The sequence below is a fragment of the Ictidomys tridecemlineatus genome, chromosome 9 (genome assembly GCF_052094955.1).
Source record: "Ictidomys tridecemlineatus isolate mIctTri1 chromosome 9, mIctTri1.hap1, whole genome shotgun sequence".
NCBI classification, from domain to species: Eukaryota; Metazoa; Chordata; class Mammalia; order Rodentia; family Sciuridae; genus Ictidomys; species Ictidomys tridecemlineatus.
The window spans coordinates 35,082,330-35,106,255 of record NC_135485.1 but is presented as its reverse complement, the minus strand read 5'-3'; the positions used below and the strand labels follow the sequence as shown (position 1 = coordinate 35,106,255).

At 33.3% G+C, this 23,926-nt stretch overlaps 1 protein-coding gene across 1 annotated transcript in view; it reads left to right on the top strand.

Annotated features, from left to right (window-relative positions):
• The window catches only part of Gabrg1 (gamma-aminobutyric acid type A receptor subunit gamma1), an 83,443-nt gene extending 66,065 nt beyond the window's left edge, over window positions 1-17,378 (top strand). The window contains exon 9 of the mRNA XM_005319963.4: window positions 14,846-17,378. Within this exon, the coding sequence (XP_005320020.1) occupies window positions 14,846-15,115 (270 nt within the window). The 3' untranslated portion in view covers window positions 15,116-17,378. The remainder of the gene's footprint in view (window positions 1-14,845) is intronic.
• Window positions 17,379-23,926: the final 6,548 nt, after the last annotated feature.

Here is a 23,926-nt window from a genome sequence, read left to right as displayed (position 1 = left end):
GCTATTGTGAATTCAGCTGCTATAGACATTGATGTGGCTGTGTTTGGTATCATGTATATCTCAAAAGAACAAATAAAAATATATTTACATTAAAACAAATAATAGACAGCTCTGTTTGCTTTTGTCTTAAATATCCTATTTAAGGGTTTTGTGGAAGCCACATGTTTCTTCTCTTTGAAGTAGGAAAATTAAATGTGCCCTGGACTCAGAGGTCCTATAGCGTCTTGTCCTTACACCCATTTGTGCTTTGGCCACCCCTTTTTACCTGCCTCTTTCTCTTTCATTTTATTTAATAGAATCAAAATTCTGAATAGTTTGAAATCCAGAACTTCCCCTTGTTCTTTTCTCCAATATTTGAAGCAATGGTCAGTCCACTAACGTCATGTGCCTGAGTCACTCTAAGGTCAACTTGTGGGTTGTTAAGTGGAACTGAAATCCCCTTCTTGACATCTCTTCAACTGCTTAACTAAGCATCCTAGAAAGCCCTGATTTATTTTCTTTAGGTAGAGATTATAGTTGAATACATAAAAATTTTAGATCTAGTGAAACCTTTAAGAAAAACATGAATTAATAAAGATGTTTTCTATTTTATTCTCAATATTAATGTTCTTTCTTTCTCTCTTCCTTCCTTTTTCTTTTGTCATTCTCGTTTTCATTTATTTTTTAATCTTTCTTTAATTTGTCCTTCTTTGCTTCCTTTTCTCTTATTTCTCTGTATTTTTCATCTTCCTTTTGTATTGTGCATATTAATGACATTTGATTTGGTTCCCATTACCATTCAATATATGTTTATTTTTTCTTTATTGCCACTCATTAAAAATGTGATTTAGGTATATTGTTATATCTCTGCCAGGAACTTAATATGCCCATTTGAGAGTAAAAAAAAAATATCTTTAGGGTCTCAACTTTATTAAGATGTAAAATGATAGAAATTTATTTCCTCAGGCATGGACAGAGCAATTTGTAGACAAAAAGAATGTGTTCTCTGAAGCTAGATGTGGTGGCACACAATTGTAATCTTAGCAACTTGCTAGACTGAGGCAGGAAGATTGCAAGTATGAGGCCAGTCTCAGCAACTCAGTGAGACTCTCAGGAACTTAGTGAGACCTTGTCTAAAAATATGAATTAAAAATAGGGAGGTAGCCTAGTAGTAAAGTGTGCCTGGGTCCAATCTAAAGTATTTACATTATTAAATAAATAAATTTAAAAAAAATATGTTCTCTGCGTTTGGGCATCTTTAAATCTTGTTGTGGAAAAATAGACTAGAAATTCAAAATAAGATGATAAAGTGAAATATATAGAATGGCATAACATAAAAATCCAAAATAAAGAAACAAGCTGTTAGAGAGTTAATGATGAGATGGGTAGTTTCTCATACGTTTTCAGAAGCAGAATTGTTTTCTCACAATGAGTATAAATAAGATATAGGGAATTATATATATATATTTTGAGGAGCTGTTTGTTGAAACAGATGCTGAAAGCTTGGCCTATGTAGCCAACACCTAACATCCAGGGCAGTCTTGAGATACCGTGTAATATGGTCTGTGAATCATTGATTTACCCGGCACACAGCGTTGAAAAGAGGCTTATGTCAATGTGGGTCACAGTGGAGTAGGAAGGCTTCCTTTAATTTCAAGTGTCAATAATTCATTCCCAAAGCATGCAAACCAATTCTTTCAAAGGATATTTGGTAGAGAAAATTTCAGAGAACATATGACATCACTGAAGCAATTATTTGAAAAATAAGAGTTTTCAGAAGAACCAATTAGGGATAACATTGAAGACAGAAGCATATGAACTGAGTGTAACTTACAAATGTGAATAAAAGGTAGACATTTATGTTCTAAGCTGTGATGGCTCATAGAGTACTTACTAGCTATATATGGCTAGGTTGATTCAAGTTAATTAAAGTAAAATTTTAATATTCAGTATCTTAGTGGCACTAGGCATGTTTCAAGTTCTCAGTAGTCACATATGTGGTGACTGCTGTCTTGGTCAAAGTAGATATGGGATTTTTCTATCATAGGACAGTGCTGGTGTAGAAAATGGAAAACGGAACATAAACAGAACATAAATTAACCCATGCTAAAGTTAATAAAAAATAGTTTATGGCCAGATTGTTTAGTCCCCAGTTCAATACTAAGCAGGTAGATTTTGTTTTATCACCACTGGTAAGTCATACACAATTTTTTTTAGCAGGATGGTATGTTTACATATGTTTTTGAAAAAAAAGTTCGAAGTAACATAGTATATTCTTGTATGGCAAATGAGTCAGGGAAATAGATTTGGAGACCATTACAATAGTAATATACGATTGAGAGCCAGAATAGAATTAGGATGGAGATGAAGAGAGATTTTCCTCTCCAACCCCACCTCACAAACTCTTCTCTGCAAAGAAGAGATATTCTTCTTTAGTTGATGCATATCTCTATGAACAAACATTTATCTACCTTTCAGAGTATGCATTGGAATCGCAAAAAAATACATCAATCGATAATTTTACAAATTTCATAGATTTTTTTTCCTGAAATGGCATTCGGCAAAGCTCCCAGGAGAGATTATGTGATATTGGTAAAATGTGAAATACAGCAAAATTATTGTGGATGGTGGAATGTTTTCAACAGACAGAATCACCATTTCATGTCAGTTGTGACAGTGGTCTTGTGAAGCTCCTCTGCAGGTGTCTAGATACAACCAATGGTTTTTTTTTTCCATTTGGCTTTCACATAAGATCCTTTCATGTTTTCCTTCCTACTTAAAGCACCATAGACTATTACAGCTGAAGGAAATCAGAATAATCATTGAGGGAAATTTATTGAAAAAAACAACAATTTTGAAACTAATACTAATATGAGTACATGGTTGAAGCAGATGGATAAATGGAACAATAATATAAAGTTAGGAATAAAATCCTTTATCTAGTAACCTTGGTCTGAACTCAGAATGGACCCTGTTTCCACATTCTTCTGATGATTACTTTCCTTGTGCTTTTAATACTTGGTATACCAAAACTCAAGGTATCAAACATAGAAAAACTATCAAAGAGTAATTAGCTCTTCTACTGTTTCCTTATTCTCTCTCTCAGTATTTTATGATTTATAGTTACTATATTAATTTTTAATTTTAAGCTTTAAATTGATGTTTGTGACTAAGTCTACTGCCAATCTGATTATTATTTGTAAGTAAAACTTTTTCTTAGCATTTCTCGTTATGTTTGTCATAGTGTAAAATATTTTTTATTTATTTTTTATTTTTTTATTTTTTTTATTGGTTGTTCACAACATTACAAAGTTCTTGACATATCATATTTTATACATTAGATTCAAGTGGGTTATGAATTCCCATTTTTACCCCAATTACAGATTGCAGAATCACATTGGTTACACATCCACAGTTTTACATGATACCATATTAGTGACTGTTGTATTCTGTTACCTTTCCTATCCTCTATTATCCCCCCTCCCCTCCCCTCCCATCTTCTCTCTCTACCCCATCTACTACAATTCATTTCTCTCCTTGTTTTTTTCCCCATTCCCCTCACAACCTCTTATATGTAATTTTGTGTAACAATGAGGGTCTCCTTCCATTTCCATGCAATTTCCCTTTTCTCTCCCTTTCCCTCCCACCTCATGTCTCTGTTTAATGTTAGTCTTTTCCTCCTGCTCTTCCTCCCTGCTCTGTTCTTAGTTGCTCTTATTATATCAAAGAAGACATTTGGCATTTGTTTTTTAGGGATCAGCTAGCTTCACTTAGCATAATCTGCTTTAATGCCATCCATTTCCCTGCAAATTCCATGATTTTGTCATTTTTTAGTGCTGCGTAATACTCCATTGTGTATAAATGCCACATTATTTTTATCCATTCATCTATTGAAGGGCATCTGGGTTGGTTCCACAGTCTAGCTATTGTGAATTGTGCTGCTATGAACATCCATGTGGCAGTATCCCTATAGTACGCTCTTTTAAGGTCTTCAGGGAATAGTCTGAGAAGGGCAATAGCTGGGTCAAATGGTGGTTCCATTCCCAGCTTTCTCAGGAATCTCCATACTGCTTTCCAAATTGGCGCACCAATTTCCACCAGCAGTGTATAAGAGTACCCTTTTCTCCACATCCTCACCAGCACTTGTTGTTGTTTGACTTCATAATGGCTGCCAATCTTACTGGAGTGAGATGGTATCTTAGGGTGGTTTTGATTTGCATTTCTCTGACTGCTAGAGATGGTGAGCATTTTTTCATGTACTTGTTGATTGATTGTATGTCCTCCTCTGAGAAGTGTCTGTTCAGGTCCTTGGCCCATTTGTTGATTGGGTTATTTGTTATCTTACTGTTTAATTTTTTGAGTTCTTTGTATACTCTGGATATTAGGGCTCTATCTGAAGTGTGAGGAGTAAAAATTTGTTCCCAGGATGTAGGCTCCCTATTTACCTCTCTTATTGTTTCTCTTGCTGAGAAAAAAACTTTTTAGTTTGATTAAGTCCCACTTGTTGATTCTAGTTATTAACTCTTGTGCTATGGGTGTCCTATTAAGGAATTTGGAGCCCGACCCCACAATCTGTAGGTTGGAGCCAACTTTTTCTTCTATGAGGTTCAGACTCTCTGATTTGATATCAAGCTCTTTGATCCATTTTGAGTTAACTTTTGTGCATGGCAAGAGAAAGGGATTCAGTTTCATTTTGTTGCATACGGATTTCCAGTTTTCCCAGCCCCACTTCTTGAAGATACTATCCTTCCTCCATTGCATGCTTTTAGCCCCTTTATCAAATATAAGAAAATTGTAATTTTGTGGATTGGTCTCTATGTCCTCTATTCTGTACCATTCTGTACAAAACAGGTCCACCTGCCTGTTTTGGTACCAGTACCATGCTGTCTTTGTTACTATTGCTCTGTAATATAGTTTGAAATCTGGTATCGCTATACCGCCTGATCACACTTCCTGCTTAGAATTTCTTTTGCTATTCTGGGTCTTTTATTTTTCCATATGAATTTCATAATTGCTTTATCTATTTCTACAAGAAATGCCTTTAGGATTTTGATTGGCATTGCATTAAACCTATAGAGAACTTTGGGTAATATCGCCATTTTGATGATGTTAGTTCTTCCTATCCATGAACAGGGTATATTTTTCCATCTTCTAAGGTCTTCTTCTATTTCTCTCTTTAGGGTTCTTTAGTTTTCATTGTATAAGTCTTTCACCTCTTTTGTTAGGTTGATTCCCAAGTATTTTTTTTTTTTGAGGATATTGTGAATGGGGTGGTTGTCCTCATTTCCATTTCAGAAGATTTGTCGCTGATATACAGGAATGCCTTTGATTTATGTGTGTTTATTTTATATCCTGCCACTTTGCTGAATTCATTTATTAACTCTAGTAGTTTCTTTGTAGACCCTTTTGGGTCTGTTAGATATAGGATCATATCATCCGCAAATAGTGATAATTTAAGTTCTTCTTTTCCTATTTTTATGCCTTTAATTTCTTTCATCTGTCTAATTGCTCTGGCCAGTGTTTCGAGAACTATATTGAATAGAAGTGGTGATAGAGGGCATCCCTGTCTTGTTCCAGATTTTAGAGGGAATGCCTTCAGTTTTTTTCCATTCAGAATAATGCTAGCCTAAGGCTTAGCATATATAGCTTTTAAGATGTTGAGATAAGATCCTGTTATCTCCAGTTTTTCTAGTATTTTGAACATAAAGGGATGTTGTACTTTGTCGAATGCTTTTTCTGCATCTATCGAGATGATCATGTGGTTCTTATCTTTACGTCTATTGATGTGGTGAATAACATTTATTGATTTCTGTATATTGAACCAGCCTTGCATCCCAGGGATGAATCCTACTTGATCGTGGTGCACTATTTTTTTGATATGCTTTTGTATTTGATTCGCCAGGATTTTATTGCTGTATATCCATTTGGTCCAGGACTTTTCTTGGTCTTTTGATGGCTTCTTCTATTTCCTCCTTTGTTATTGGTCTGTTTAAATTGTGCGTATTTTCCTGACTCAATCTGGGCAAATCATATGACTTAAGAAATTTATCAATATCTTCACTATCTTCTATTTTATTGGAATATAGGGTTTCAAAATAATTTCTAATTATCTTCTGTATTTCTGTAGTGTCCGTCCTGATATTGCCTTTTTCATCCCATATGTTGGTAATTTGAGTTCTCTCTCTTCTCTTTGTTAGCATAGCTAAGGGTCTGTCGATCTTAAATATTTTTTCAAAGAACCAACTTTTAGTTTTATCAATTTTTTCAATGTTTTTTTTTTTAATTTCAATTTCATTGATTTCCGCTCTGATTTTAATTATTTCTTGCCTTCTACTACATTTGCTGTTGTTTTGCTCTTTTTTTTCTAGGGTTTTGAGATGAAGTGTGAGTTCATTTATTTGTTGGTTTTTTCTTTTATTGAGGAATGAACTCCAGGCAATGAATTTCCCTAGTAAAACTGCTTTCATTGTGTCCCATAGATTCCGATATGTTGTGTCTGTATTTTCATTTATCTCTTAAGAATTTTTTGATTTCCTCCTTTATGTTTTCTGTAACCCATTGATCATTCTGTAATATATTATTCATTTTCCAGGTGATGCAGGATTTTTCCTTCCTTCTTTTATCATTGATTTCCAGTTTCATTCCATTATGATCAGATAAGATGCATGGTATTATCTCCACACCTTTATATTTACTAAGAGTTGCCCTATGGCATAATATATGGTCTATCTTTGAGAAGGATCCATGTGCTGCTAAGAAGAATGTGTATCCACTTGATGATGGTTGATATATTCTATATATGTCAGTTAAGTCTAGATTATTAATTGTGTTATTGAGTTCTATAGTTTCTTTATTCAGTTTTTGTCTGGTGGATCTGTCCATTGGAGAGAGCGATGTGTTGAAGTCACTGATAATTATTGTGTTGTGGTCTATTTGACTCTTGAACTTGAGGAGAGTTTGTTTTATGAACGTTGCAGCACCATTGTTTGGTGCATACATATTGATAATTGTTATGTCTTGTTGGTGGATGGTTCCTTTTAACAGTATATGGTGTCCTTCTTTATCCCTTTTGATTAACTTAGGTTTGAAGTTGATTTTATTCGATATGAGTATGGCCACTCCTGCTTGCTTCCGAGGACCGTGTGAGTGGTATGATTTTTCCCAGCTTTTCACTTTCCACCTGTGTATGTCTTTTCCTATCATATGAGTCTCCTGAAGGCAGCATATTGTTGGGTTTGTTTTTTTAATCCAGGTTACTAGCCTTTGTCTCTTGATTGGTGAATTTAAGCCATTAACGTTGTTTAAGTTTACTATTGATATATTGTTTGTACTTCCAGTCATGCTTATTTATTTATTTATTTTAATATGGCTTGTTTTTCCTTTTTGGTTATATTTTTTTGTTCTTCCCTTTACTGAGTTACCTCCTAATGTTAGTTTTGGGTGCTGTTTTTCAATTCGTCTTCTTGTAGTGTTTTGCTCAAAATGCCTTGCAGTGCTGGTTTTCTGGCTGCGAATTCTTTTAACTTTTGTTTATCGTGAAATATTTTAATTTCATTGTCAAATCTGAAGCTTAATTTGGTAGATACAGTATTCTTGGTTAGAATCCATTATTTTTCAGTGTTTGAAATACGTTTTTCCAGGATCTTCTTGCTTTCAACGTCTGTGATGAAAAATCAGCCCTTAACCTAATTGGTTTACCCCTGAATGTAATCTGCCTTCTTTCTCTCGTAGCTTTTAATATTCTTTCCTTGTTCTGTATGTTGGATATCTTCATCATTATGTGTCTTGGAGTTGGTCTATTATGGTTTTGTATGTTTGGGGTCCTGTAGACTTCCAGTATTTGGCAATCCATTCCATCTTTCATATCTGGGAAGTTTTCTAGGAATATTTCATTCAATAGATTGTTCATTCCTTTGGTTTGAACCTCTATACCTTCTTCTATCCCAATGACTCTCAGGTTTGGTTTTTTAATAACATCCCATATCTCTTGGATAGATTGCTGGTGATTTCTTAGTATCCTTTCTGTGTTGACTATATTCTTTTCAAGTTGATACACTTTGTCTTCATTATCTGATAGTCTTACTTCTATTTGATCTAGTCTATTTGTAATACTCTCATTTGAGTTTTTAATTTGGTTTATAGTTTCCTGCATTTCTAGGATTACTGTTTGATTTTTTTTTAATCTCTATTTCCTGGTATATCTTGTTCTTTGCCATTTGAATTTGCCTATTTAATTCGTTTTCAAAGTATACTTTCATTGTTTGGACTTGCTGTCTAATGTCTTCTCTAAGATTCTGTTCCATCTGAGTTATGTATGCCTTGAGTTCTTTCTCTGTCCATTTTTCTGAAGCCTCTACGTTCTCCTGTGAATTTAAGGTGTCCTGCATTCTTTGTAATCCTTCTTCCCTTGTTTTTTTCATAGTGTTCACCATTGCTTTTCAACTCTGTTTGACTGCTGTGTTTCTGTTTTCTTCTTTACATTTGTTTTGGTTTTTATAGTTCCAATATCTCTCCTTTGTGTTGGGAGACAATGTTTAGAGATGTTGGATTTAATTGTGAATTAAGGTAAATTCATTAGTTTCATTAGAGGCCTACAGAATTTGATGGCATGTATAGAATTGAGGTTTGAACTTAGGATTTTATGTTGAGGTCGGGCGCTTTGACGGTATGGAGGTTAGTATATGTTAGCTTCTTTGGGGGGTTGCTCAAATGCAGGTGGATATTAACAAGAGAATAGACAGGAGTACTTGGGGGTAGTTAAGGGCTTAGGCAAACTATGGACTGATTTGTAGTATTCATCTATTTGCATTTAGTAAGTTGTATGTAATCTGGGTGGTCATGCTTAAGAAGAAAGATGGGGAAAAGGTAAGAAAGCAAACCAAGAAAGAGAGGGAGAGAGGAAAGAAAGAGAAAAGAATAGAAAAGAAAAGGAAATGATAATAAAAAATAATAATAAAATGCAGTGAAATTAAACGTACATTTTAAAAAATTATAGTATAATTGTAGAAAAGGAAAAAAATTAAAATTAAAAATTTTATAAAAAATTAAAAGAAAAAAGGGACACTGTTAGGCTTCTATTTTCTTTGCTTCCAGTAGGTGGTGCTGTGCCTTCTGGGCCAAGATTTTGCCCTCCGGCTATAGGAAACAATCCGTGTGTGGCCACTCCCTCCTCCCCCCCATCCCCCCCTCGTCCCCTCCCCCCCCCCAGTGTCTCTCAAAACCTGTTAGCTTAGGTTTATTCCTGGTTTCTAGTCCCTGGCTTCTCCTGTCATCCAGGCCTTTCCCAGTCTGATACCTCTTGGCAGTTCAAACTACACTCTGTGCCTGCAGTTTCCTGGATGTGGAGCACGGCTTTTGGGAATCAGCACCTTATTGTTTTGACTCCTTCCGCTAGCCCCTCCTCTTAGAGCTGGGAAATAAGTTTCGTTTTCGCCGCTAGTGGGAGGAAGAAGTTGGGGTTCAGGTGCCTTTACCTTTCCCCCACACCTCTACTCATGCTCACTCTGTTAATCATGCCCCCAGAAAGTTGGAAGAGATTTTATGTGATTTCCCTGCTGTATGGGAGACGGTCTAAATGTCACAGACCTGTTCTATCCCTGAATGAGCTGTGATCAGTCAAAAACTGGCCATGGTGACATCAGCTCTCCAAGATGGCGGCCGCTGGCTTCCTTGGTGGTCTGACTGGTGTGGAGGACAGAACTGGAAGGCTTCCTTCCCCTGTCCTAAACCCAGAATTCAGCACTGAGCACAGTGAGGGCACAGCCAACAGGAGCCCGCAAAATCAGCAGCGCTGTTTCTCTGCATTGCTAGCTCGCCGTTTCTATGGACGCCGTTTCCCGGCGTGCACTGCAGTCTCTAGCAGTGGGGCAAGCTGCAGAATAAGCAGCTTGAATCTCTGGGCGGACAAATCACTCCCAGTTGAGCCCCAGTAACCGATCCATGGGCGATGGAAATCCTTCTTCTAGGTTTCAGTGCACCCCAATTTTGCTGGAAATTCCTAACAAGATAGCTTTTGGCCCTTCTAACTCATCATTCACCCACACAGTGTCGCAGTACATGGGGGTGATGCACTCCATTCGCCACCATCTTCCGAGTCCTAAAACATTTTTTAAATATCAGTATTTTTGTTTACTTCAATACTTAATAGAACCTCTACTATTTTTGTGAATTTTTTTTGAGTCTTTGTTCCTATAAAAATAGAATAAAAATAATAATAAAAATAGAATTTGTTCTATATAAATAGAGGTTTCTATTTTCTCCTCAAAAAACTATTGTTAGATATTTTTAAGTTTCCTGGATTAACCGTGCATTCCAGATTTTTTTAATCCCCTTTTTCAGTGAGGTATTTTTTTTTTTTATATATAGGATGAGAAATTTTCTCAAGATTTTATTTTGATTTTTTTTTTAATGTTTTTAAAACTTACCCAAGCATGTTGAATTTCTTAGATGTCTTATTTTCTAGCTGTTCTCCCTTTGCTTCTTCTTAAATGGATTTATCAGCTCAATTACTTCTGAGTGAACTAATTACAAGAATTATTCTTCTTCTTTAGTGAATTATTAGTCAGTACTTCTAACTGTTCCACGGCACTTTTTTCCTTTTGCATTGTTGGTTTATCTCAAAAGTCCTTGATAATTATTCTCCAATAGACCCTGCAAATGCATTATCTAAGTGTCAAGTTCTTAGTTGTCAGATTTTATTTTCTTGTGTGTTTGGGAGCATACCATCTCTTTGCTTCCAAATATACACCCATACTCTCTAAATGATAAATATTAGGACAATGAGGGCATTACTAGAACATTCCAACACTTCCACAGGAGTTCTAAATTCCTCGAGCTGGTGGAAGGTTATTATTTTATACTCTAAGAAGTTATGGAGTGCCCATAATGAGCAAACCACCACCTGTTAGCATCTGACTTCTGGGCATGCACAGTACAAGGGCTATGGTTCAAAACACTGTGACTGATCAGGAAATGGAGGCATTTAGCTAATAAGATGTTTTCATCTTATTTAGCATCCCATTTTTTTCTCCCTTATGGGGAGCATCTCTAGTGTTTTGATGGGAAAGAACATCTTCCACATGCACACTTCCATTTCCTTGACATTTCTGAGATGCCTTTTCTTTAGATATACTTTTTGATTTCTTTTCACCAAAATCCACCTCCTGTTTTGAGTATTGATGTGGATTTCATAATTTTTTTAACATTCTGGCAGATACTTAAATAAAATTTATAAAAGAGAGGTAGAGAAAACCAGTGCTTAGGTTGACATTCTCATGCATAGTGCTTTAGAAAGGGAATTAATGAGAAATATTAGTATTTCATAACATTAACAAATTCATCTAATAATATTTGCTATTTATATTACTAATTGAATAGCATGCATGTTGTTAGCATATGGTATAAATACTAATTAAATAAATACATAACTTTATGTTTTAGTTAACTTTTGCATCACTGTTACCAAAATACCTGACAAGAACAATTTAGAGGAGGAAAACAATTTATTGTGGTTTACTGTTTCCACATTTCATTCCCTGGTGGGTCTGCTCCATAGCTGAGCCTGAGGTGAGGCAGAACATAGTAGTAGAAGTGTATAGGATAGGAAGCAGCCGAGGGCTTGACAGCTAGGAAGCAGAGGGAGAGAGCTCTGCTCCCCAGGAATAATAATATAAACCCCCAAGTCACACCCCCAATAACCTTCTTGCTGTGTCCATATTCTACCTGCTATAGTTATTGTTCAGTTCATTCATCAGGGAATTAATCCACTGGTTAGTTTTCTCCTCTCATAATGAAACCATTTCACCCCTGTAAGTCACCTCATGTCTCACACATGAGCTTTTGGGGGAATACCTCATATCTAAACCAGAACACCAAGCAAATGTAACTTATACTTTAAATGATTTATCTAGTTATTAATATTTCACATTAGTACGTCTTGGTGCTTAAAATGTTATTTTACATATTTCAGTATATTATTAGATATAATATATTATTAAAATAGCACTTGATGTATGTATTTTTGGTAGTGGGAATGGGATGAATTTCTAAAAATTATGTTTGACTCAAATCTTAGGGACGTTGTGAAAATAATAAAACACGGGATATCCTTTGAGCTATCATCATAGTAAAAGAATATCTTGTTCCAGTATGTTGTTTATTTTTATATCACTTTGGCTGATTTACTTTTATTTTTACTTTTATTTTTATGTTGTTTTGGAGGGCAGCCATGGTAGTGTAATTGTCCTTCAGAAGATGTGGTTGGGAATGTATATATTCTTCCCATTAATCTTTCAGTGGTTTCCAAGCCAGAAGTCTGTGTGTCAGCAGTATTTTATTTTATTGATACCGTGTCAGATCTTTGGTATTTTTTTCACCTAGATAGAGTCTACTTCTGTTCACTTTCATCATCCATTGAACTTCAGTCTCTTTCAATTTATCAATTTGGTTTTCTAGAGGGAGGGAAGGAGGGAACAGCAAGAAACAAGAAAATTGTCCAAGTGTCATTACAAGAGAATCTCCATGACAGTGACCACCAAAGATTAGTTCATTCTTAAACTAAATTGTTTGCAGTTTTTCTCCATTTTTGTGCACTTTCATCCTTGATCATCCCTCCCATACACTACTGATATCTTCTGACACCATATTTCTATATATGACAATGCTGAGTGACATAGGTATATGTGAAATGTGCCTTCAATCATATAAACCTTAAAAGTGTCAGCTTAAAAAATGTATTTTAATCAGTTTTCACTAATTAACATATGAAAATATGCTACTTAATATTAAGTGACAAAGAAATGAATATCAGTTAGTCTCACTGTTTATATAATTTTAGTGCTCCACAAAGAGTCTACTCAAGTACACCAAGTGCCACCCTCAAAAGAGCTGTCATTAACATTACATAAAAACCACCTCTGTTTTTTACAATGTGTCTAGCCAGGTGTAGTCATGAATTTATTTGTGTTTAGGCCCTTGATTCTTATCCCTAAGCTGAATATTTTGATTCAAATATGGATATTGTGATGTATGTTTTTAAATTTTTTAAGTATCACTAAATGCAATAGTTTGCTTTATTCTGCATATAGTGAACTTTTAATATTTACTGGCTTGAATTCTGTTTCTTTTTCAAAGTAGAATGGCTTTGAATATAGGTCCACATTTAAGGAATTCTTTTTTGTTTTGTTTAATTTGTAAATCCTTTTCTATAAAGTATTTAATTTGTCTTACTTTAGGAGTTATCTTTTTCAAAGATCAAACTGAAAATAATTTGTGGGTTTTTTCTTTTTGGAATCTGGATTGAACTCAGGGGCACTTGAACACTGAGCCACATTCCCAGCTCTATTTTGTATTTTATTTAGAGAAGGGGTCTCACTGAGTTGCTTAGCACTTCACCTTCTTCCTGTGTCCATATTCTACCTCCTATAGTTATGGCTATAGTTATAGTTGCTGAGGTTGGCTTTGAACTCGCAATCCTCCCGTCTCAACCTCCTGAGCTGCTGAGATTATAGGTGTGCATCACCATACCAAAATAAACTGAAAATAATTTTGATAAACATTTACATTAGAAAGAATTAAGATCAAGTTAAAAATTATAAAATGACATTGTGTTGAAATAATAAAACCACCGATTTTAATAATTTGTTAGATTCACAAATTAGATTACCCTTGAAACAGGCAGAAGTTCTGAAGGATGAATAACTGAAACCACTGTCTTCACGTATATTTTCCATGCCTTTTTATTGATAGCTTATTAATTTGTTTTTTCTAGGAACTCTTTTGATTAAGTTTAGGAGTTTTGTTATTATTGCTTATTACTTTTCTGTTTTATCATGTATTCTGTATTTGATTGTAATATATCCTTGTCAGGGGTCAATGGTGAAAAGAACAGTAACAGAAACAATAATTATTATCTACTTGAACACTTGCTATGTTTCACATATTTTGTTGGGTGCTGAGGCTAGAGAGAAATTCAAGTTTATACAAATCTGTCAACCAGGCTAGAATTTTAGTCTATGTCTGACTCTAAAGGGCTTGCCTTAATGCTCTATAGTATTCTGACATTTCCTGATTTATGACACTTTAAAAACACTTCTAAGTATTATTTGGATACTGGCAATCATAAAATGTTAATTTGATATGTCTCCCAAGTAATCCTGATAATAGTGGTCACTATTATTACCAGGCAAGATGGAGCACTGATCATTCTACAATAAGTTATGAAATTTACTTACCACAGCTATCATAAAAATTAGGTGCAAATAATTCCAACTATTATGATAAGTAGAGTGGTGGAATGAGCAGGTTTTGAACACCATTTTTTCCCCCAAATCTACGTTTTTAGCTTGTGTTCATCACTTCAAAATATGATGCTTTGCACTTGTTCACTACAATTTCTCAATTTTTTTTCTGCTATTCACAACTTCTTATGCCTTTTGCATTTTTGGAAGACCTTCTTTGTTATTTACTTTTATTATTATAAAAATAAATAACACATGATATGACAAAGAAAAATTGCATTGAAAATGTTTTAGTCTAATGTACAATAGAAATATAGGATTCATTCTAATTTTAGTATTCAATTCATGTTGACAGTATTTTGGTGGACCAACTTTCTAAAATTTTAAAATATACTTTTAGGGTTATTTGTATTGTACATAATCTCTGGAAAGTAAGGAAATTTACATGTTGTGATGTAAATTGTTATCTAAAACTACATTAAAATTGAAAATATTTAATTTTTGAAAATCATAATTACTTCTATTGCTTATCAGTCTCCCAGAGTTTTTCTTGAGGCACAAATTGATCCTTCTTTATTCTGTTTTTTTTTTTTTTTTTTGTCTCAAAAACTAATTTATTATTTTGTCAGCTATCCCCTGGTCTCCATGCTGGATCCACTCTGATTCCAATGAATAGCATTTCTCTGCCTCAAGGAGAAGATGATTATGGGTATCAGTGTTTGGAGGGTAAAGATTGTGCCAGCTTCTTCTGCTGCTTTGAAGACTGCAGAACAGGATCTTGGAGGGAAGGAAGGATCCACATACGCATTGCGAAAATTGACTCCTACTCTCGAATATTTTTCCCAACAGCTTTCGCACTATTCAATCTGGTTTACTGGGTTGGTTATCTTTACTTATAAATTCCATTTCTAAACAAAAAATCATAAGACATCTGGCTAAATCTGATGTAATCTGTTGTACTTCAGTAATAAGAGGGTCAAACTTAAAATGGGGAGAATCCAACGGTTAAAATCTGAATAGTATTATAACTATTTTAAGGCCTTCATAGGTAAATAAAATAACTACTTTTAAATTCATTTACATAAATTTACAGAAAACTCATTAGTTGTCAGATCCAGTATGTTAAAATATTATTATGTATATTATTAATTTATTAGTATTAAATCTTGTTAGGATTTTGAAAGCTTCATAAGTTATGTGATACATATTTTAAAGATGAAATAAATTTAGTATGTATTTTGTTTAAATATAACTATCATTGTATTGGGAGACTAATGCCTAATGTTTAATAACTATTTTGTCTAGAAACATTGCTTACTTGATTTTTTTTCTTGATTTTTATTTATCTGCACTGTTTGGGATGCAGTTTGTTAAAACAAATTTATAATTTCTTTGAATTTATTTCCAAGATTTTTCATTCCCCAGAAGACACTGTTTTATTTATTTTTAAAAGTTATTTGTTGTGAATTGACAACTTGTAGTTGCATAAATTTTTGGAGTGAAAAATGTTATCATTATCTATGAATACAATCTGAAATAGTTAAATCAAAAGCTAGTTGGCAATTACAGGTGACTTATGAAATAGCCAGTATGTATCTGTCATTTAATCCAGTCCATTTCCTGATTCAATATTAAACAAAACTCTGGCTACATTTAGTCTGAGGATCTGTAAAATTAGATGGACATAGTCACATCAATTTTTTCATAAGCAAGATGAAAAAAATTCAGGAAAAATGTTACACTTATCCATTTTATTTTCTGTCTAATAATATTTATGAAGGATGAAGATGTTAACACTGAAATGCTAAAATCTGCTCACATTACAATTCAATGCAAAAGGAAAAGATAATTGTTTTCTTTAGGTGCTAGAAGAGTGTTACAGTCCCTGAGTTAACAAGCATTAGGGAAGAGAGGTTACATGTATTCTTAATGGTTAAAAGTTATTTAGAAAATTAGATTTCAAGTCATATTGAGGGTATGATCTTAAATACGTAGTATTAACATTTATTAGACCATACGTATCTGGGAAACAGTTTAAGGCCTGTGTCACATATTGCCTCTTCCACCTCCCGGATTCTGGTCCAGTTTCACAACTACATTATAAATGGTTCTGTTCTCTTTTCTAGAAAATGGGGCAAGCCTCAAAATCATGTTAAAAGTGGAGCTTTTCAGAGGCATCCTGAATGAACTTGAGTGTGGGAGCTCTTTAAATTTCTTCAGAAAACAGTAGGAAAAGTGCCGATAAAGTCTCACTATATTTAAAGACTATCAATACTTGCCAACTGTCTCTAGTTAAGAAGGGAATTAAAGTTAGGCTTCAATGATTATATCCCACTAAGTCATTTAGCATATCAATTTCTTATACAAGCTCCATATTCATTCACCAAAACCAGATTCTGGAGAAACACCACAGTCAGCCAGAAGATAGACTTTAAAAAGTGTTCCCATTGCCAAGAGCAAGATTAGAGTGAAGAGTTTTATGATTGAGTCCTTAAAAGAGTAGAAAATCAAAGGGAATATTTTCCCCAGAAGTCTCATTAAATATAAAGTTTTGATGTCACCTTCATATTTGACAGTTGAGATTTTAATGTGAGTTTCCTCTCCTACTTGGTCAGTGAGTGGGGTTCTGGCATGGTTATACTTGTTTTGGGAACATATAGGATTTTTAACCTGGCTAAAACTGATTTTTTTTTCACTTTGCTTACAAACCCCTGAGAAAAGAAGAAGGAATTGAACAGTAATGACAAATATCCACTGAGACTGCCTTTTTTTAAAAAATGGAAAGCCAATTAAACTTTGACTGTGTATATATTCATTTGTAGATTATTCATGCATTCAGGTTTATAACATCGAGTACTGGTGGATATTCTAACTTGCACATTCATTTCTGGATAAATGAAAAATAAAGTATCCATGAAGAAATAAAGTAATTCATTAAATTTTTTTATGGCTAGTTCACATGTTTTAAGCTATAGCCTGCTCATTATCATGGGGCAGTTTTGACTTTGGGGCTCTTTCAATTGTATCTGAGCATGACTACATTTTAAAATACATAAAATGCTTGATATAAACAGCCTGGATTTTCTCATTGGTGTTTTATTAACTAGACTTCAAATGTTGACAGTATTTAAAAGTGAAAATAAAACTGATGAAAATATAAAAGATGATTTTCTATTTATATTTCTTGTATATACCATAAAAATAAGCCCATTGTTTTCAAAGCTGCTATTATTTTGAGCAGTTTTTATTTAAATATTCAGATGAGAAAGAGAGGTGTACAAACTGATTATTTCTAAAAATTAGCATGAAAAGGTCAAAGTACATTTAGACACTTTTTACAAGAAATCAAAAAAAACTTTTTTTCAAATGGGAGGCAATGTAATCCTTCTTCCTTTCTTCTTTAAAGTATTAATTTTACCATTTTGGGAAATATGTTTTAAAAAGCTTCCTCTTTTTCTAGGTGAGTTATGTCTAAATTTACTGGGACTTGTGTATCCTGGATGGAAAAAAAAAAAGTTTTTAACACTCATACCAAAACAGTGGATATAACAGATGAGAAAGATAACTGAAGCAGAAGGATTTAGTAGAATCATTTTTTTAAAAAATGTTAATTCATGTAGATGTATCCTCTAAATATATGTCCAGGATGCAAAACTTCTGAAAGAGAAATGAGATTAGCACATTGTTTTTCCATTTAGATTTACAATAACATGGTAACATTTTATGTATCCTTGAACTGCATGGACAAAATTAGGCTCACTTGCAATCAACTACTACAATGTTGAGTTGTTGTTGTTGTTGTTTTAATAGATAATTATATTTCTGAGAATTCAGTAGGGAAAGGGAATATTTTCCCCAGAAGTCTCACTAAATATAAAGTTTTGATGTAAGCAAAAAAAATCAGACAATTCTTTGAATGCATTTTATTTTAAGGTAAAGGTAGATTTCATTATAATGTTTTTAAAGCTGATCAATTCTGAATTAAAGCCCAGTAAATATGTGTAAATAAAGAGGTGACCATCTGGGCTTTTCACCTTTAGTGTGTTCCCATATTCAGATATCTATGTAGTCATAAAACAAGCCACATCTTTCCTTAAGAACAAGGACAAAATTGAGGACTGCTTTTTATTTTTATTTTTTTAGTTATTGATGGACAGTTATTTTTTATTTATTCATTTATATAGGGTGCTGAGAATCAAACCCAGTGCCTCACATGTTCTAAGCAAGAGCTCTACCACTGAGCCACAACCCCAACCTGAGGACTGCTTTCTTGACAATGTCTCAAGATCAAAAAGAATGGCTGAGAGTATTCTCACACCATGGAGCCCATAAATAAAAAGGTGAAATTGTGTATCAAGTCAATATATTAAGACTAAATACATTCTATACTTCGACTCTATAATAGAAAAGCATATGATTCGTTTGAGTAAAATTGAAACTAACACCTAGTATTTGAATAAACACAGCGAAAGAATAAATATAGGCATTACAATGATCCAAATTCTATATGAGTGCTTATTCTCAGTCTTGTAAACTTTGTTGGAGAAAGAAGCCACATCCACAACCATTTCATTGGTCTCAGCACCAGGATCAAAGAGACCCAATTGATGCTTTAATAATTTAGAATTTGTCCCATTACACATATTATAAATATTATCTCTGACCAAGTATTTTTTAATCATTAAATTTATTCAGCTACTTAGTATCTTATTGTATGAAGGTCAGCTCTAATTGGTATTGTCTGTTAGCCATTCTTTGCCTTTTACTGCTAGGGAGGCCTTATCGTGCCACAAAGAAGCTGCAAAAACCATTAACAAGTCTTTATTAAAGACATTCCAAATGGACTTTTCAAACACCATTGACTACATTGCTCTTGTAAACATAAGGTTGTCTCTGCTTTTTTTGTGTTTGTATTTTGGAAGTGAAGTTACCTAATTTAAATATTTATGCAGCACTTTCTATATGCAAAGTAATATTCTTTTTAATAGAAAATGTAAAAGATGCACTCTCAAGAAACAGACAATCAAATAGATAAGAGGATTACTTACACAATTCAAGAAAAGGAGAATAATATTGGGAAGATTTCATGGATATATGTTTATAGATGGAAACAGGTGAGGAAAACAGAGATCACAACTTCCAGGTGAGAATACAGCTTGCATAAAGAAGCAAAATCATAGAAACAAACGAAAATTTCACCTTAATTATCTAATATAGAGACACTTGAAGGTAAGGCTGGAAATACAGGCCTTTTTCTATGGTGGAGAAGCAAGAATACAAACTTCAGGAGACCAGACATTAAACATTCATCAAGAGTGCACAGAGATACTTGAATACGAAAAAAACCCATTATTAAATTGGAGAACTTTCATCTTATTGGTGCATGATCTTGAGAATAAGAAAAATAAGGAAGCTAATAGATTTTAGAAGTATAGAAGCTGAGGGATGAAGACCAGTTCTCAATTACAGAAGTTTTCAGTGGATGGGGGAGAGATCACCTTGATTAAGAAAGAAAAGTGGCAGACTTTAAGCATTGATTCATAAGCAACATTAACTATAAGACCTGGCATGTGTTTGGGGGATCCTTTCTTTAATACTTGTCTGTGTGTAAATAGACACTAAAACACTACAAAGAAATTCTGCTTGTGTTACAATCTTGTTTGCTGTTAATCCCGTGATTAATTTTTTAAGGATCTGTGTTTTTTCCTGAAGTGTAAATCATAGGTGATCTGTCCAGATTACTATTTTAATTAAATCTGACCCTTATTGAAAGGATTTTCTCTTCAAGTAGACTATTCTGTCTTTCTAGCTGAGACACACACACACACACACACACACACACACACACACACACACACACATATATATATATATATATATATATATATATATATATATAGGCAAAGAAAGGAAGAGATGAGAAGCATAAATAGAAATAAGCCACTCTAGTGCCATACAAATCCAGGAAGTTGATTTCTGATCTTCAAACAATTTCTGAAACATTTGACTTAATAAACAAATGAATATTTATTGTTGGACAATGAAATGTCCCTGGACCTTTTGACTCTGAGTAGTAAATACTGTGATATCTGGAATGTAGTCAAGCAGAAAGGGATAATGGACAGACTTTTAGGACACTATTGACCTAAATGAAAATTTTTTCAGTCTCAATAAATTGCTGTAATAATGGCTATTTGCATCCATTAAGTGTATGTAGTCACTTCATATAATAAAGTTTTACAGCTTGTGATGAAAACTGCTTTTGCTTTATTTCTGCTTCATGATTTTGAGAAGCATTTGTAAGTGTGTGGCAAAAATATTTCGATTTTTCCAAGTGTTCTGTACATTCATGATCCTAGACTTAGTAACTTGCTGTGAAATAAAAAGTTACATGTTACCTTCTCTTAAAAAATGTGTCCTGTTTTCATATAGATATCTCCCTGAATTGTTTCAGAGTGTGTGACCATGACTTTAGCACTGAAGTTAATTTCTGATCAATGTTATTTCACAGTTTTTGAATTAATGAATTAATTAAAATTTTTCCTTGATAGAGAGTTTTAAAAAGAAATTGAACCATAAGATGCTAGCCAAATATAACTAATACTTACGTTTTCACTGCTCAAACCATAAATTTCTAGATTATTCCAGCAATTTGTGACTTCCTCCTAATCTGAACTGTCCAGTAATCTTACTCAGGTAAATTGATGAGAATAATATATATTAGGAAAAGCACTCAGAACATTGCAAATAACTCATGATATGAGAATGTCTGTTTTCACTTAAGAAAAAAGTTACTGAAGGAAAATTGAAAGCCAGAAAATCAGGAAAATAATTTATCTTTTTAAATTTGTTTTAAAATATTTTTTTAATCTTCCCACTTCTCTCTTCCCTGACTCCAAAGTATAGTATTAAAGATAAAGTTGGTGGTCCTTTGTTAAGGTCCAAAGTAGCAGATATACTATTTGCATAAAACGCTGTAGAATGAGGGAAATGACTTACTATTTCTTGAGTACCTGCTTGTTTCTGCAACCTTAAATGAATTAGATGTTAATTATTTAGTCTTCAAAGAAAGGAACTCTACTTAGCAAATAGGAAAATTGAGGTTCAGTATAACATGTACATTCTCCAAGCTCATATATCTGTAAGCTAAAATCAAATTTAGGTGTGTCTAGCTATAACGAGCCTTATCTTTCAGTTAAAAAAAAATTACTTGAATGGCAAAGTGATTGCTCATATTCATTTCAACAGTAGATATGCAATTCTTTCACAAATGGGAAGTAGGGAACCGAAAAACCACACACTCCATTCCATTTAAAGCAAAAATTTACTATAATATAAGATTTATTAATAGCCTTTACTTATTCTTTCCAAAGTGAATTTTTATTTCAGCTTTAACATAGTCTAAAAGCCCTTTTAAAAGGACTCCTAATGGGCTGGATTGTGACTCAATGAGGCACTGTGTTTGATTTGTAGGACCACATCAAAATAAATAAATAAAAACTAGTGTCCATCTATAAATTAAAAAATACCTTTTTTAAAAAAAGGTCACCTAATATCCAATCAAAATATAAAGTATTGGGTTTTTAAAAAAGGAATCGACAAACTATGGTCACATCAATGGTTATTGGGACATGGACACACCCAGCATTAACATATTGACTATGGCTGCTTTTATGCTGTGACATAGCTCAGTATATGCAACAGAATCACATGAACTGTAATGCCTTAATACTGACTCTCTGACACATTACAGGAAGAATTTGGAGAATGTCTGTTTCAGAAAAACTTTACTATGCTAACTAAAAGGACCATATTTAAAAATATGCATTTTCTTATATATTTTAACTTTGAAAGAAAAAGGTCTTGCTTGAAGAGTTTCATGTGACATAACAGAATTAATTGCTCTCTACTGAACTTCATACTCTTAATTTCTTTCAAAAATATAGTAATCAAAACTGTGTCTTCTTTTTAAAAATGTATGAAAAATTGTAAATCTGTCCTGTTAAGAAAATACTGGTTTTTTTAGTATTATTTCAATGTTATTTAAAGTAGATAAAGTAGGTCAGTCTAAAGATAAACACAAGATTATTTACCACTAAAATTCTTTTAAAGATAAGTGGTAAATGTAAATATTCAAATAATTTAAAAAATTTTCTCCCTTGTGATAGCAGATTTCCTCATTAAAATTGTTTGTGTCTATAATCTTGCATTTAACAACATTTTTCAGAACGCTATAACCCAAGCAGCCTTTTATGAATAATTCCATTGGAATAAATATTTAATTTACCTTGCCCATTACTCATGTGCTTTCTTTCTCCATTTCAGTATGTGCATTTCAATTATTAAAATTTACATTTCAAATAATCACAAAGAATAATTTGTTAAAAATTGCACACATGGAATAAAGTATGCAACCTTCTTTGAGTTAACATTATACAATAGATTATTTCAGTCATGATATACCCTTTATCCACTGTAAATCAAATATCTGAATATAAATTTAAGGCACTACTAAAATTTTCTTACATTAATACTCAGATTTGAATTTTTAATTTTTAAATTCCAATCATTGTGCTCAAATTTCATTTTTTACTTTGTCTTTTAAAAACATGTCTATCATAACAAAAATGTAAAATTTGAAATCCTCTCCTTACATTAATATTAATGACTAACATTAGCGTATTGTTCTTAAATATAAGCTTTTCTATATTAATGATTTCAGGTGAACATTTGCAAAGTCTCTGGAATGCGAAGGAACAAAATCAGGCATATTCCACTTAACAAAAAAAACTGTGAACCAGAGAGCTAGGTGACCTACACATTGTGACATATATTAAGATCAAAATTTTGCTCATACCTTGTGTTTATAATGTAAACCCAGGCTTAGGATATATTATAAAGGAATTAGAACCATCTTCATATTATGCCTGTGGCATAATCCTTCCTGTCCTCCCTTCCTTTGTCTCCTTGAGCATGAATGAGGAACACAGGAACACAGGAAAAGTCTAACCCAAAGGAGTTTTTGATGTGATTTTCATTCATAGCCCCACAAGAAGAACAATAGAACATTTAAATTGTGTAATTTGCATTTCTATAATTGCTAGAGATAATTTGCATTTCTGTAATTGCTAGAGATGTTGAACGTTTTTTCATATATTTGTTAGCCATTTGTATGTGTTCTACTGTGAAGTGCCTTTTCAGTTCCTTTTCCCATTAATTGGCTGAGCTATTGTTTTTTTAGTATTAAGTTTTTTGAGTTCTTCATATATCTTGGAGATTAATACTCTGAGGTGCAGGTGGCAAAGATTTTTCTCTCATCCTGTAGGCTGTCTCTTCAGTTTTTGATTGTTTCTTTTGCTGTAAAGGAGCTTTTTAGTTTCACACCATTCACTTATTGAGTCTTGATTTTACTTCTTGTGCTTTTCAGAGTCTTGTTGAGGAATTTGGTTCCTAAGCTATCACAATGGAGAGTTGGGCCAACTTTTTCTTCTGGTATTCACGTTTCAAAAATGAAATGACAGTATTCTCAGGTCCTGAAAATAAGTATCTTTAATACTACACGAGTAAACCATGGTTTGATTTTTAATTCAGACCGCTTTTGACAGATAATGTAAAGAAGAATTTGAAGATGACACATGAAACAAATTATACTGGGGAAAACACATGCTTTTCTAAAAGAACTTATGAGAGGTAATGGATTCTGAGAAGAA